This window comes from Tachypleus tridentatus, chromosome 10 (genome assembly GCF_004210375.1).
Source record: "Tachypleus tridentatus isolate NWPU-2018 chromosome 10, ASM421037v1, whole genome shotgun sequence".
In the NCBI taxonomy this organism is placed as follows: domain Eukaryota; kingdom Metazoa; phylum Arthropoda; class Merostomata; order Xiphosura; family Limulidae; genus Tachypleus; species Tachypleus tridentatus.
Genome location: NC_134834.1, coordinates 186,756,478 through 186,771,424, shown reverse-complemented (window position 1 = coordinate 186,771,424; position 14,947 = coordinate 186,756,478). Strand labels below are relative to the sequence as shown.

Genomic DNA, 14,947 nt, shown 5'->3' with positions numbered 1-14,947 from the left:
TGAATCATTCACTATAGATGGCGCCAATGGCATTAGGTTAGTGCCACGGTGCTGCCAGCCTGCTACGGTGCTACCCACTCTTTATTTGTGAAGTTAATTCTTGAAATTCAGGGAATCTTAACATACACTGTCCATTATATGTGAATACAGATTATAGACGCTATACATGTATTTTGTACTCTCCTGAGTAACTCTATGATTTATATGTTGATGACAGGACTGTAGGCCTACTTTGCTGGACCTAATAACTTTAAGTTATATATTAAATATATAGGCCTACATAATTGTTTATGATTTAAAAAATAAGACAAACACCTCAGTGTGCCATTCTGAAATTTGCCAAAAAGGTAGTCTCAGAATGGCACCCCTGACGCCACAGGTAACCTCGATAACTTGGAACATCATGTCATCTTAAGTAGGTTATAGATCTGACCTTGAATGTTTCCAACAGTTCTTCTAGTCAGGTGATTTTATTTTAAGAATACAGACAAACAATGTGTTAAAGTTACTTTATCCAGTTTATTTCTTAAAGCTGTTACGAGTGTATTGTTCTTTAAGATATGAATTCCTAGGATTGAATTTCGTTTAGGTGAGACTGTTCTTACCAACTAACAAACATATTGCATTTTTTCCGAAATTTTGTTACATTAAACGGAAACTCGTATTATGTCGTAGGTAATGTTTTTCATTTTTCTATGATATAACCAACTGCTTTTCGCGTATAAAAATGATCGTTTAGTGGAATCTCGGTTAAAAAAGTTTAACACCAATCAGCGTTGACGCATACTGGGAATCGGCTTTGGGTAAGATACTATTGAAAATCAAGATTTTAACATTTAACTGACTTTTATCCAGAGTAACTTGTTGATAATACGTACATGAGTCTCAGTATGGGACTTTCAGTTGTTACAAACCAGTTTGAACTTTTTTGTTAACGTTCGTCGTGACACTACTCTCAAATTCTTTAAATATGGCCACAAAAGAACTGTGAAACGAGATGCCGTAGTCGTCACGAGGGGTCATTGTAACGAGTTTCCTTGCATGTAGCCGAGTAAAACGGTAATTTTGATGCAAATTAACAATACATTGTAGACTTTTGGCTTTTTCTACCAAAATAGAGGAAAATACCTTGCAAACATCGAGAGACAAGCTTCGGTAAATAACACTATATAATAAAATGTTTACTTTTTCCTGGACAGAAAGTGTTATTTCCCAATTGCTTATACCTAAAGTAAATAGAAAAGACTAATTTTTCTCTTCAAAATTTGCTTATGTGACCTGGGAGCGTACGACGAAAACATGATGGGAGACTACATTTGGGGACTGATACGTGAAAGTGATTTACATTATAGTCACAAATCTCGAGAAACTACTCACTTCTAAACATTTTTGTGTAACTTTGGTATAAATACATGTAAATCTTGATTCATATGTTTTATTCAGACCATATGTAAATGAAAATGTACAAATTTACCCGTTTTTACATAGAAAAGAGGTTAATTTCTAAATTTCATTATCCAGGTCACAAAAGCAAAGTTTGAAGGGAATAATGGCCATTTTCTGTACTTTTACAACATAAGCAATTAAGAAATAACTAGTAGTAAACAGGAACAAAATTTCTGTTACATAGTGTTATATAGTACCAGATGCTGAGTACCAGACTTCAGTATCAATAAAAACTTGATTGGATGACGAGAAACCACTATTTAAGCAACATCCGATCATGTGAACTTTTTATTTTATACTGTAACCTCTACTGCGACTATGTAAGCTACTTGTATCCAATGATGCTCATTTGTTACAAAGTTTCTTTCACCACCATTTCAAGCTGCCTCCAAACAACTTGGACTTTTCTGTGTCTTATAGGAGTTTCTTGAACGATCTTGGAAATTAAAGTTCACGAGCTAACTTTGTTAGATGATCAGTTTCATATTTGAACTCTAGTCGGCCATATTATTATTATTCTATCTTGTCTTAATCGCTCGTTACCTAATAATTAATTCCATACGATTTGTTTGTTTTTTGAATTTCTCGCAAAACTACACGAGGGCTAACTGCGCTGGCCGTCCCTGCTTTAGTAGTGTGAGACTAGAGGGAAGGCAGCTAGTCGTCACCGTCCATCTCTAATTCTTGGGCTACTCTTTTTTATTAACAAACAGTGGGATTGATTTTTACATAATAACACCCCCACGGCTGAAAGGGCGAGCACAGTTTGTTGTAACGGGGATTCGAATCCGCGACTCTCAAATTACAGCCCTTATTTCATATACGAACTATGGTTTGCTCAGAATTGACGACCACTTTACAATTGCGCATGCGCGTGAATTAGTAATGCAGCATTTCACTTGATCATGCATTACACACGCCCCTTTATTATACCCTTTCTTACTATTAATTTAGGTGAACTAACTTTACGTAGACTACATATGAAGATTACCGTGATATAAATCGGACATTTAGTGTTGGTACTCTGATAGGCACTATATGGCCATGACAGTAGATAGAAGCGAATCAGTTTTTACCAATAGAGCCAGATGGTTGTTTTCGTATTCCAAGTTACGTTATTATAGTTAACATAGAAGGTATTAGAGGGATTGATTTATCGTATCTTGTATGTGATGTTTGGATAGATACCAAACGTTCACTTCATTCAGAACGGGGGGGGGGAGAGAGTAAAATACTTTGACCGTTTTAAACGTCCTTCGTTTATTATAGCCATGGTTTAAATAGAACCATGAGGTACGGATTGAACTGGCTTTTAAATGTCCCCCGCTGATACAACAGTAAGTCTACGGATTTACAACGCTAAAATCAGGGATTCGATTTCCCTCGGTGAACTTTGCAGATAGCCCGATGTGGCTTTATTATAATATTCAAACACTGTTTAAATGTGTTTTTAATGAAAGAACTTGTTGGGAACTTTGACATTCACTTTGAGGCAAGTGGGGTGAGACACGATATTTGGTTTTGTCATTTAGAACTTTGTCAAGGTTCGCTTTTAAACTTCTTAAGTTTTCAGGCTCTCTAGTTTTTCAAGGACTTCTGCAATGTTGCAGTTTTTATTTTTCTCAATAAAACTGATGTTTGATTTCCACGAGATAGAGTGAAAAGTTGGGTCAATTTCCCCACTTTCTAACTTCTGAATGTTTATTTCTCTGGATCGCTCTGTCTAGCACGTTATTAACAGGCAAGTAACATTATGTTTGTAGTTTTCAATATTGTCCTTATTGTTAAACAACATTTTAAATATTCTTTATAGATTAATAAGGCCAACTTAAATCGTTATTGTTACATGTTTTGTTAGAAAGTTTCCCACGTTGTTCGATCTTGTGCCATTTTCTTTGTGTTCTTTAGGATGGTATATTCATGTATTAACTTTAACCTGTTGACTGCCAAGTATTTCAGCTGCTACGGCAACTCCGAACCAAGTTAAAAATACAACTCTAATGCTTCTTCATTTTGTAACTTTTTCGTGACGCCATTTTGGATCGAAAGTGAAACAATTTGTAAGTAGGTCAAATGCATATATGGTGCTGACATCTAGCGCTGAAGTTGGGTATTATTGAGAACGAATTAACTCGTCTGTAGCACTGTTACCGATCGGCTTGGACGAGTTATCTAGTCTACGGCACTGAACAGGTTAAACTATTGACTACAAATGAAGGGAAAAAAAGAACAACAAACTATGCCATTCAAGTTTTGATGTTTTTCTTGCTGTTGAATGTCGCAAGTAAACGTTGAAGTAAACAAAATAAAATATGCTACGAAAAATGCTGTTTTTAATCCATCTTATAAAAGCAAATCCGGGTCTTATTTCTGTTTATAAGTCTGATAAAACCTGGCTGTAAGAGAAGAGAAAAAACAATGCAGATTATTTTCTTAAGCTTAAGACTTTATTGCATTTCTGTCAAAGATATTCAGCCGTGACTTGTCAGTAGATCCGTTAGCCTGACACAAGTTAGCGTGAAATTATGTTGATGGTTTTGTGAGAAAATTCTTTGGAAAAAAAATGGTTTAAGATGTTGTTCTTTGGTGTTTCTGGAAAATATAAATCTGTAAATTTTTTTCTAGGAAGTTTGGTTGTTGGATGTTAGTAAAATTATCGATGTTGTCTTCTTTCTGTTGGCTGTTTTTGTTTTCTGTGGAAAGTATCACAAGCCTCCTGGCTAGGTCTTCGAAACATATTTTAGTTTCTAAGGTTGGAATGTACCTAGGCGCAATTGCGAAGTTGACTGCTTCAACCTGACCTACGGTAAATCCAAACCCACCTCAGACAGTTGGCATTTTGGAAAACTTACTTAACGTACAGTTCACGTTTTTTTTTTTTTTTGTAAGAAAAACAGTACTCCTACTAGTATCGTGAAATGTGACACTTCAAAGCATGACTTGACGTCTCGGGAAATATTTGTCGTTCGGGTTTAATTAGAATGTCTTCATTAATTCTCTTGCTTTGAAGTTAAATATGGAGCTTGGACTCAGCAGATAGCCCGATGTGGCTTTGCCGTCAGAAAACGCGAACACTCAAGTATGGGGTGACACAACAGGTTATTTGTGCTCTGTTCACCACGAGTATCGAAACCCTGTTTCTAGCGCACTAAGTCCTCAGACGTGCCGTTGTGCCACTGGATATTTTTGTTATTGTTTCGTTTTTAGTAAATGTTTCCGTATGTGTTGGTCTCTTTTGGTTTTATTCGAATGTTTATGTTAATCTGTCACGGCCCGGCATGGCCAGGTGTGTTAAGGCGTTCTACTCGTAATCTGAGGGTCGCGGGTTCGAATCCCAGTCGTACCAAACATGCTCGCCCTTTCAGCCGTGGGGGGCGTTATAATGCTTCGATCAATCCCACTATTCGTTGGTAAGAGTAGCCCAAGAGTTGGCGGTGGGTGGTGATAACTAGCTGCCTTCCCTCTAGTCTTACAGTGCTAAATTAGGGACGGCTTGCTCAGATAGCCCTCATGTAACTTTGCGCGAAATTCAAAAACGAACAAACAAATCTGTCATTTCTATATTAGTAGAATAAAAAAAAAACAATTTCATGGGCAGATTTTCGAAAGCGTTCTGTTATAAATGTACTTAGTTTCATGCATAAGTAAGTAGGTTTTGATATAAGTTCTCCCGTTGACTAAAATTGTACAACATTTGTAAGTGCGTTTTTATTACTCCAATCTCTAGGTAAAGCTTATACTGGGACATCTGATGGCCAAATCCTCGAAATTCACGAGAACAGCGTTAGATTTGTTACTTGGACTGGCAAAAACTGTGGTAAGTTTATTTAAACTTGAATATTTTTATCGGTTGTTTTTATTCGAGCATGAAAAAATAAACCTCGCAAAGCATGGATAATTTAAAAGTCAGGAGTTGGGTGCGGCTTGGTGGTTGACGTAATTTGGATGCATTACTAGAGTCCAATCTAATTCACTTGCTACCTTCTTGTTCCACCCATCTGTTTTCTTGCTTCAAATTAATATTGATACTATTGTTGTTGTCTAATTTTATTTTATCTTCCAATTCTTATCCATTTTTTTAAAGTTGATTTTCTTTCTAAATTGTAATCTTTCTCTCTCTCTTTTTTTTTTTTTTTTTGGGGTCAGATAAATTTAAAACGAAATACCTCTCACGAGCTCCGCTCTTCTTTCAACCTTTTAGTATAGTCTAGTTCAAAGTTAGGGACTGATATGTGCTGAAAGTCATTTGTTTAGCTCTGTGTGAAAATTCCGAAAGTACACAAAATGAAACGCAAGTAAAATGAAAGGCATTTCCACATCTTTTGCTGGTTTATTTTTTTCAATTTCATCCATAAACACTCGAGCGTTATTTCTAATTTTAAAGCGACAGATAGACTAGAGGGAAAGCAGTACTAATCAATACCACCCATCATCAACTTTTGGGCTAATCTTTAGTTAATTAACGATAGGATTGACCGTGACATTATAACACCAATCTTGAAATGGGCAAGTATGTTATGTGCTGCGACTGAAACCCGCAACCAGTAGATTGCGAATCGAGTGCCTTACCGACCAAAGTGACAGGCCCTCATCTTTTGCTATGTAACAACCGAACAAAATATTCACTACATTGAATATTTACACTTTGTTCAATGATCTTAGTTTCAGAACTTTTGAAGCGAATGGTAGCGAATTCAGAAGTTGCCGTGGTTTTGTGCACAGATAACGGACCCGCACGCACCTGGCCAGTAATATTCATATTGAAGGCCACCGATTCTTTGAAATCTCTCCCATTATTTATGGAATAAAAAAAACTAAATATTCAAATAATAAATCTTACAATAACTTTTTGATCAATTAAAATGCTTTGTTTCGTTTTCATCAATGGCGAAAAAGGTCAACATAGGTGAAGACCATTCATTGACCAAACATTTCGGGATGACTTACTTCACCGTCAGCGAAACCTGAAAATCGTTTTGCTCAAGATGGAATAAGTTATTCCGAAACGTTCAATCGTTTTCATCTTCATTATTAAACTTTCGTTTCCCAGTAACGAATCCACTGCTTGGTTGTTGTTTTGTGAGTGCCATAATCTATCATTCAGTCTAATTATTTATTTCCTCTTTCGCCCCGCCTCCCATGACGTCATATCATAGAATATGAGCACTTTCGCGTTATTACCTGACTCGAAGCTTAGAGCTATTCCTAGAACAGCAACTAGAAACTTCTAAGACCACATATCCAAGGTTGTTCGCTTAGTAGTTACATAAACAAGTCAAACCACATGAGATATGAATTCACAACCACGACTATACCCCTACCTTATCTTCGAGGAGGACGAATTCAGTCTTCGAGAACCTCGTGGTGTTTAATTATTCTTCTAGATAATTAATTTTCATCAAAGTAACTGCCAGTTAGTTGAATCGCTGAAGTTAGGCCCACGGTTTGTTAGCTATATACTTCACCACAACTGGTGATGTTAGCACCACGAACACGCCTGAAACGACGTTATTCACATCTGTATTCATTAGCCTTTCTGTACATGTTTTAGGCTTCCGTTCACAAGAAACTGAACAACTAATAGTTATCTTATCAGTAAACCATCATACAAACAACGAAAAATATAGAGAACGTTTCGAAAGCAGCTGTTTGTTGACTTCACGCCTGTTTTTTTATGTTATGTCAGAACTGGTCGACTTTACCACTGTATTTTAATAACCTCTATCAGAAAGGGTCGATTTCACCCTTGTATTCTAATACGATCTGTCGGAGAGACTCAAACCTATATCTGAGGAAGGATTTAAATAATAAAATAATATTTTTAAAATTGTAATTAAATCTTTTTTCCCTTTTTTGTACAAGTTTTCATCACAGTTTTCTGAATATATTTATTGTATCAACAGACCGGGATAAACTAACCACAATGTCAAGTTACCTGTTCTTACTGAAACTTTTATCTGAGAATAATCCACTTCACATTGCTTCACTGTTACTAGTCTGTTTCCTTGGTCTATATCTCGCCATGTATCAACATACTGATTTACTGGTCCTTCGTCTCTATTTATCACTTCTTTCTTGTATATTTCATTTATTCTATTGTTTTGTTCTAGTATTTAATACTATATTATTACGAGATTGATTTACAATTAGTTTTTATTTTCCCATGATATTGTATGTTGGTTAGTTCTTGCAAAGAATCCTGTCGTATAAAAACAAAAATATCTGAATTTTACACGTTTACAGGTCTTTTAAAAATGTGTTAAACACAGAAAGATGTATCGAATTATTATTAATTTAATTTGTAGTTATTGATAGAGGATTTGAACTAAACAAAATAGATGAGGCCATTACGTAGTTTAACAATGGTTAAAAATACCACATTTAAGATCTATTTATGAAAAAAACACCAAAAATAAACTTACGTTCCAGATTTAACGAGTCAGTTAATTATAAAGTATTGTAACAGGAATATCGGAATTTTTATTCTATCTTTTTAAACCAATAAGATACACGATCGGAAAGATTAGAGATAAAAATAGAATTAAAAGAAAAACTTGTATTTACAAGATTGAATATCAAACAAATAAATTTAAGATGCGGATTGAACACCATAAAATTTATATAAGAAATAATAATAAACTAGGAACATCAGCTTTAGCCTAATGTGTAAAAACTAACTAACGTACAAGATGATGGGAAAAAAAACTTGAATTTTAGCTCAAACTCGTAGTATTATAACATTAAATATTAGATAAACAAAGAGCAGTGTTAAATAGACGCAGGATCAACAAGTCATATGTTGATGCATGGAGAGATAGCTTTCAGTCATGGGGACATTATAATGTTACGGTCAATCCTACTATTTGTTGGTTAAAAAAATAGCCCAAGAGTTGGCGGTGGGTGGTGTTTGTTGGTCTTACGTTGCAAAGTTAGGGACGGCTAGCGCAGATAGCCCTCGTGTAGCTTTGCGCGAAATTCAAACCAAACCGTTTGTGTAAATATTATATCCGTCCTTTTATTTAAGTATTATATCCGTCCATTTATATATAAGTATTGTATCCATTCTTTTGTTTGCCATTTAGCTGCAAGAGACAGAAATAAAAAGACCTGGAACTCCAGAGGAAGACCCTTAGGCCTAAAATTTGACAGCAAGGGAAACCTTTATGTAGCAGATGCCTTCTGTGGATTACTGAAAGTAGATGTTACCACAGGTAGGACACGGAAAATAGGTGATCATTTAAATACTAACTCACTTAACAAATAGAAAATTATTAAAACTGTTTCTTTTTATTTATTACATAGTTTCTTTTCAGGATTCTGTCTTTATTTCCGTTATATAACACGCGCACGCGCATATTCTAAACAATTAGATTATTAACACTTTAATGTACAGTTGAAATTGGAAGAGCTGATATAATATTGAAGTTGAAAGCATAAGATTCAAACATTTTAGGTTTCATAAATGTTTGGACAGTATAAACATTAAATTTGGATATTTACCGTTTTAACACTATAGAAATATAAACAGATAAGATATTAATATCTGTACTCAACACTGTTTAGTATAAGCAACAGTTTTACCTTTTTTTTCTTAGCTTTTCGTGGATGAATTACTTATATAATTAGTTTTTTATTTTCAACTACTTTATTGAAGTCTAGATTTTCCAACAAGACGTTTATTTTGTCTGTTACTAACCTGCCACTATTACATTAAGTAATCATTTTTAACTGGTAAAACTTTGTCTTATGTAAACTGGTTTTTACGGTAAAAATAATTCTAGATTTCTCGTGTATTTTTGCTGATTTAATATTTTGAAAATAAATAGATAATATTAAGATGTCACCGAAGGATTGACTGTTTTACAGGAGCTGTGGAACAATTACTTCCGATACTGACCGTTGTTGAGGGTAAGGCGGTCAGTATGCCTGATGATTTGGCGATCGACGAACAAGGAGGAATTATCTATTTTACAGATTCTACCACCAGGTGGTCGCTTCGGGATCTCGTATTCATCTGTCTGGAACATGAAAACTCAGGAAGGTGAGAACCTAAAGTTAGAGTTTATCACTAGAGTTGTTAAAATTGTTAAGTCTTAAGTTGACTCATCTAAAGATGTCTTAAAGATAATTAACAGAAATGGAATGTCAGAAAGAGCCTTGCCAAGTTCTTTGAATCGAACTGTAGGACCTACTGCCAGGTTTTATAAAGGTTACGTATTATAATTTATTTCAATAAACCTGAGTTTTTAACCTTTGTCGAAAGCACGTGGTAAACTGCTTCGAGAACAGGTCCTAAAAAGAATAGCGCATGCGCGTAGACGTACTCATTTTCAGTATCACACTTTACGTTTTATAATTCATATCTTCACAGTACTTTGAGGTTCATATAACCACAGTGCTCAGCTTGTTAGGCTTTGTTTTCTAGTCGTGTTTCCAAAGAAAGAGTTTCTTCTCTATGGCCTAACCGTTTAATGTTGCACTCTGGTGGAACGTGCCAAACAGAAAAACATTTTTATGATTGGTTAAAACCTAGAAATAATACACAGGAATACCATTTTGTCTCACCCATTTTCGCTGACAAGATCCCCCCCCCCCACTTCTTCTCTCTCCACTATAAGAAGAGACTATTAGGACTGTGGACTATCTGTCTCTTACTCGTAAGGTAGAAACTCATTAAAAGTAAATGAATTATATTTCATTCATATTTAGTTAGTGTTATAAACACTTCTAAAATCTAACACTAAACATTTTATTCTTGTGTATTAACACTTAATAGCATATGACAACTAATTTTTTTATTGTAAAGACCTACAGGGCCTTACGTGTCATTTATTTTAAATCTGAAACTTTGTGTGTCCAAACTCTCAGCAAGCAAGACGTGGAATCAGGCGCGTAATTTAATAGTTGAAGGTAATGTTTTATGACTGAGGGGGGGGGGGAGTATTTTTGTGACATAAGAGGAGGAAGGCAGGGGCTTTTGCCCACTCAGCCACTGTGCACGCCAATGTAAGCTTCTTTCTGCGACCTTAAGTCGCTCGTAAGTTTTTTGTTTTTAAATTCCGCGCAAGGCTACATGAGGGCTATCTGCGCTAGCCGCCCCTAATTTAGCAGTGTAAGACTAGAGGGAAGGCAGTTAGTCATCACCACCCACCGCCAACTCCTGGGCTACTCTTTTACCAACGAACAGTGGGATTGACCATCACATTATAATATCCCCACGGCTGAAAGAGCGAGCCTGTTTGATGTAACAGATTCGAACCCGCGATTCTCGGATTACAAGTCGAGTGCATTAACCACCTGGCCACGCCGGGTCCGTCGTAAATTGTATACCAAGATTTGAGAACAATTTTTTAAATAAGGCTTTGGCTTTGCGAAAACTTTTTTCATACTGGGATATGAATAGTATTATGATTGTCAGTTTTCAACATAAATCAGGTTAAAGGTGGAAAGAGTTGGCCATAATGATTTTAATATATTATTAACATAATTTAAATATTTAATTGCCACCAGAGGGCTCGAACTAAAAAGAAGCGGCACCTTGCGGTTGGGCAGCTCATTGGAATTACTTGTATAATTATGTGGTTGAAATGCTATGCCCCGAATATATCACCAGGAGGGGCTATCAAAACAAAACTTGTATCAAAATTGGTAAGATACTCATCTGTTCTACCTCCTAACTTACCTTGTTTACTTGATTTTTTATAAGGTAGCTCTTTTAATTTCAGGGATAATATACAAGATTGAGTGTGCTATATTCACTTGATTTTGAACATGTAAATCAGCAAACCACATGACAACAAGCGATATAAAATTGCAGTGGAACGGTGAATATATGAATTACATATATTACGAAATTGTTTGACCACCTTTTAGGAAAGGTTTAGTAACGGCCTTGTACGACGCAAGATGCTCATGCATATATTCTGATCATAAAAGATATGTCATGATGGGGTATTTAGAACTTCCAAGATTTAAATCTCTCGTGTACTTAATGGACTTGGAAAACAAAGAATATGAATCATCTTGGGGTATCAAAACTACCTATTAAAAAAAAAAAAAGAAGAAGAAAAAAGGCTAACAAGTTGCACGCCAGCTGTGGTATGCAATACTTTGTAACAGATGAATTCGTGAACACAAATGCCATTCACGTGTCCCATTCGACAGCACACAATATAATCACGAAGGGTCTCAACATTGGCACGAGACCAACAGGGTACAGGTTCACTAATCGTACCTCCGTAAGCTATCGCCCTCGTACACTTGACTGAAAGTGAAAGGCTTTAACATTGGACAACTTTACGACGGAACCTACTGCAGTGGAAATTATGCTATCCGACTATTGTCAGTATGCACGATCGAAAGACAGAGCAGGACCATACGCGAGGACTTGGACGTTACGACGTTTATGAAGCTTCAAAATCGATTTAATATGACATACTCGACCTCTGTGTATTCTTAATTAAAAAATAACCGAACAACAAAGTTTGCTTTCTAAAAGTTTTATATAAACCAACGACAATTTAAAATTATTTTTGTTAATAAAATGCATTTCGTGACATTTTTACTAACGATCGTTTTACACTCAGGGTAATAGCTTTCAACCTTACAACAAACCAAGCGTCGGTAATTGCGGACAATATGTACTTTCCCAATGGCATACAGCTGTCTCATGATGGTAGTTATCTACTGATTTCTGAATGGAGCAAGTTTAGGATAATGAAGTAGGTGAATTAAGTATTATTTATTGTTATTTCGTTTGATGTTCTATATAAACTTACTTGGAAAAGTCATTTTAGTTGTCGATCTGATGTTACATATTCCCAGGTTTTGTGTTTTGCTTGGACCAAACTTTAAGTTAAGACTATTTTCAGACGGTTAATTTAGTAACTAAAGGTTTCAGTTGTTTTTTTCTTAATCCACTGTACAATTTCATTTTCACCCATTTTCTAACGCGTGATAAGTTTTTAAACTGATTTTGTTTGGAGGACAAGCAGAATTAACAAACAATGCCCGAGTACCTGTCATATTACAATACAGTAATTTATAGATCGGAATTAGCTAACAAATGAGAAGTGATTTTTTTCAATAAATTTTTCTTTATTGTTGCTATTTGTCATAGGCTTACTGTTTATAAGGCTCATTTGCGTTACCTGTAATATAACCCTTTTATTTAACTAAGCCATACTCACCTAAAGGCTTGAGGAAATCTAATACGTATCCCTGTATTATGGTGTTGTTGTTATGCTAAGTATTAAGTGATTTTTATTGTTCACTCTGTGTAACGTACGGTATTGTTGTTTTGTATTGAGCGAGTTTTTTATTGTTCACTCTGTGTAACGTACGGTATTGTTGTTTTGTATTGAGCGAGTTTTTTATTGTTCACTCTGTGTAACGTACGGTATTGTTGTTTTGTATTGAGCGAGTTTTTTATTGTTCACTCTGTGTAACGTACGGTATTGTTGTTTTGTATTGAGCGAGTTTTTTATTGTTCACTCTGTGTAATTTTAACTTTCATCCAAGAAGTGTAGTCTTCGTAAACACTGTCGTTCAAGTACCCGCAGTATATTCAGTGTACAGTGTGTTAATACAGGCATATAAGGTGTTTTTTTCGTATTTCCTGTTTAAGGTACTACCTTAAAGGAGAATTCAAAGGCGAACTGAAGATCTTTATCGAAAATCTCCCAGGAGAACCTGACAATATCCGACCAAGTACGAGTAAAGGTTATTGGATAACATTAACTGGAGTAAGAAGTAGAGGGCGCCCCTCATTGGTTGATATCAGTTCTGAATATCCTTTTCTCAGGAAATTAGTGGTGAGAACATCTCACCTCCTCGGTTCTATACTGGAACAGCTCCATAGTATCTGGCCACTTGAGTTTTTAATAAAAACTGGTGAAAATGTAAGTGTTCGTTTTCTTTGTGACGCCAACATTTAGTATTGTCATTCACCACTAACACCTGACCGTAGCCTAATAAAAATTAGTATAAAAAAGTCTTATCGACGTATACTTGTGGTTTGTTATTTATAATCAAAGTCAGTATGAGAAATTAGCTAAAATGTTGTTTTAAATATAAATAAAAACTAACCTGTAATTCATAGTCATTGTTCAATGTGCACGTGTTGCTAATTTTTCTAACCCCATTTCGTGTTCTCAGCTGTTAACTTTTATTATTTGTTCTCTATTACAGTTATGTCACTTACATTACATGTTTCACTGGGCCTCTCACCATGGCTTAGTGATAGAAGTGGATGGGAAAGGGAACATAAACCGAAGTCTCCATTCCCCAGATGGCAGGATCCCCATTCCCACTGAGGCTTCCGAAAATAACGGCCATCTTTACGTCGGATCATACTTCAATGATTTTATAGCTAGAGTAAAGCTTTAAGTTCTCAGTGTGCTATATCTACAACCGTTGTATAATAAAATACCCTTAGTAATAATAAAAATACAACAACACTTAAAATAACACTTTTCGATTTATAATATTAAAGATGTGTATTCCGTTAAATTTATGCCAGGCGTAGCCAGGTGGGTTAAGGTGTTCGACTCGTGATCTTAGGGTCGCGCGTTCGAATCCCCCGTTGCACCAAACTGCTCGCCCTTTCAGCCGTGGGGGCGTTATAATTAGTGGTCAATCCCAAACATAATTTTAGTTTGTCTTTTAGAATATAGTTTTAGTTAGAACTCATAAACTTAGTTTTGGTTAAGTTTTATTTACAACACATGTGAGTTTTACTGTGTATAAAAAGTTCGCACAAGTCCTTGTTGTAACCCACTGTCGAGTTATTGTTGAAATAGCAGATATATACATATTGTGTGTGTATGAAACTGAAATCAAAAGGAATTTTTGCTCTAATAATGTTGGTCTATTATAACTTAGGCCTTTTTTATTATTCATATTTAATGTGTATTGGTAGTTTATAGTGAAACCACTTTATAAATAGATTATAATTATTTATTAGCTATATCAGATGATGTTACCCTTTTAACCAATCAGTGAAAGTCCGTGGTGAACAATTTACTTTTCGAGGAAAAGCGAACCAAGGTCAAAATTTATTAAACTAATGTATTGCAACCAGTTACGTCATCACACGTAGCTCGTGCTCCAGGTACGTATTATACCACAATTATGTTTTCATTAATTTGAGTAGTCGCTGCATCTTGAGGCCTATAACTCGAATCTTTCCGGTAACTAGCGACATCTCTGATTGAATGCACGGTTACTTATTAGTGTTTTATATAAAATATTCTAGAAAAAGTGTTTTTTTAAAGAATTTTACTTGAATACAGATGTTTTATATTTTTATACTCTTGATTATTCCATTTCGAGTTTCAATTTTTTTTTTTATCCCGCAACATTCCAGAGTCCAGCACACCTGTCTTTCATTACCGGAGGCCCTCACGTTGGCAGATAAATGTCTAATATGTATGTATGTATGTATGCATACGTCATGTATAATAAACTTCCACATGCTTGATAAACCAAGGTTTTAAAACTA

At 35.3% G+C, this 14,947-nt stretch overlaps 1 protein-coding gene and 1 long non-coding RNA gene across 5 annotated transcripts in view; one reads left to right on the top strand and one right to left on the bottom strand.

The window, feature by feature from the left end:
- The window catches only part of LOC143231145 (uncharacterized), a 43,684-nt gene extending 36,718 nt beyond the window's left edge, over positions 1-6,966 (bottom strand). Inside the window, exon 1 of the long non-coding RNA XR_013016795.1 lies at positions 6,768-6,966. This is a non-coding gene — a long non-coding RNA (uncharacterized LOC143231145). The remainder of the gene's footprint in view (positions 1-6,767) is intronic.
- Positions 1-14,947, top strand: part of LOC143231144 (adipocyte plasma membrane-associated protein-like) — a 31,660-nt gene extending 16,713 nt beyond the window's left edge. For 2 of the 4 annotated variants that reach the window (XM_076465782.1, XM_076465781.1), the window contains exons 4-10: positions 5,174-5,263; positions 8,529-8,657; positions 9,313-9,487; positions 12,033-12,167; positions 13,073-13,346; positions 13,636-13,821; positions 14,813-14,947. In XM_076465782.1, the coding sequence (XP_076321897.1) occupies positions 5,174-5,263; positions 8,529-8,657; positions 9,313-9,487; positions 12,033-12,167; positions 13,073-13,346; positions 13,636-13,821; positions 14,813-14,863 (1,040 nt within the window). In that variant the 3' untranslated portion in view covers positions 14,864-14,947. Of the gene's footprint in view, positions 1-5,173; positions 5,264-8,528; positions 8,658-9,312; positions 9,488-12,032; positions 12,168-13,072; positions 13,347-13,635 lie in introns of all 4 variants that reach the window. The other 2 variants (XM_076465784.1, XM_076465783.1) reach the window with 2 other exon arrangements.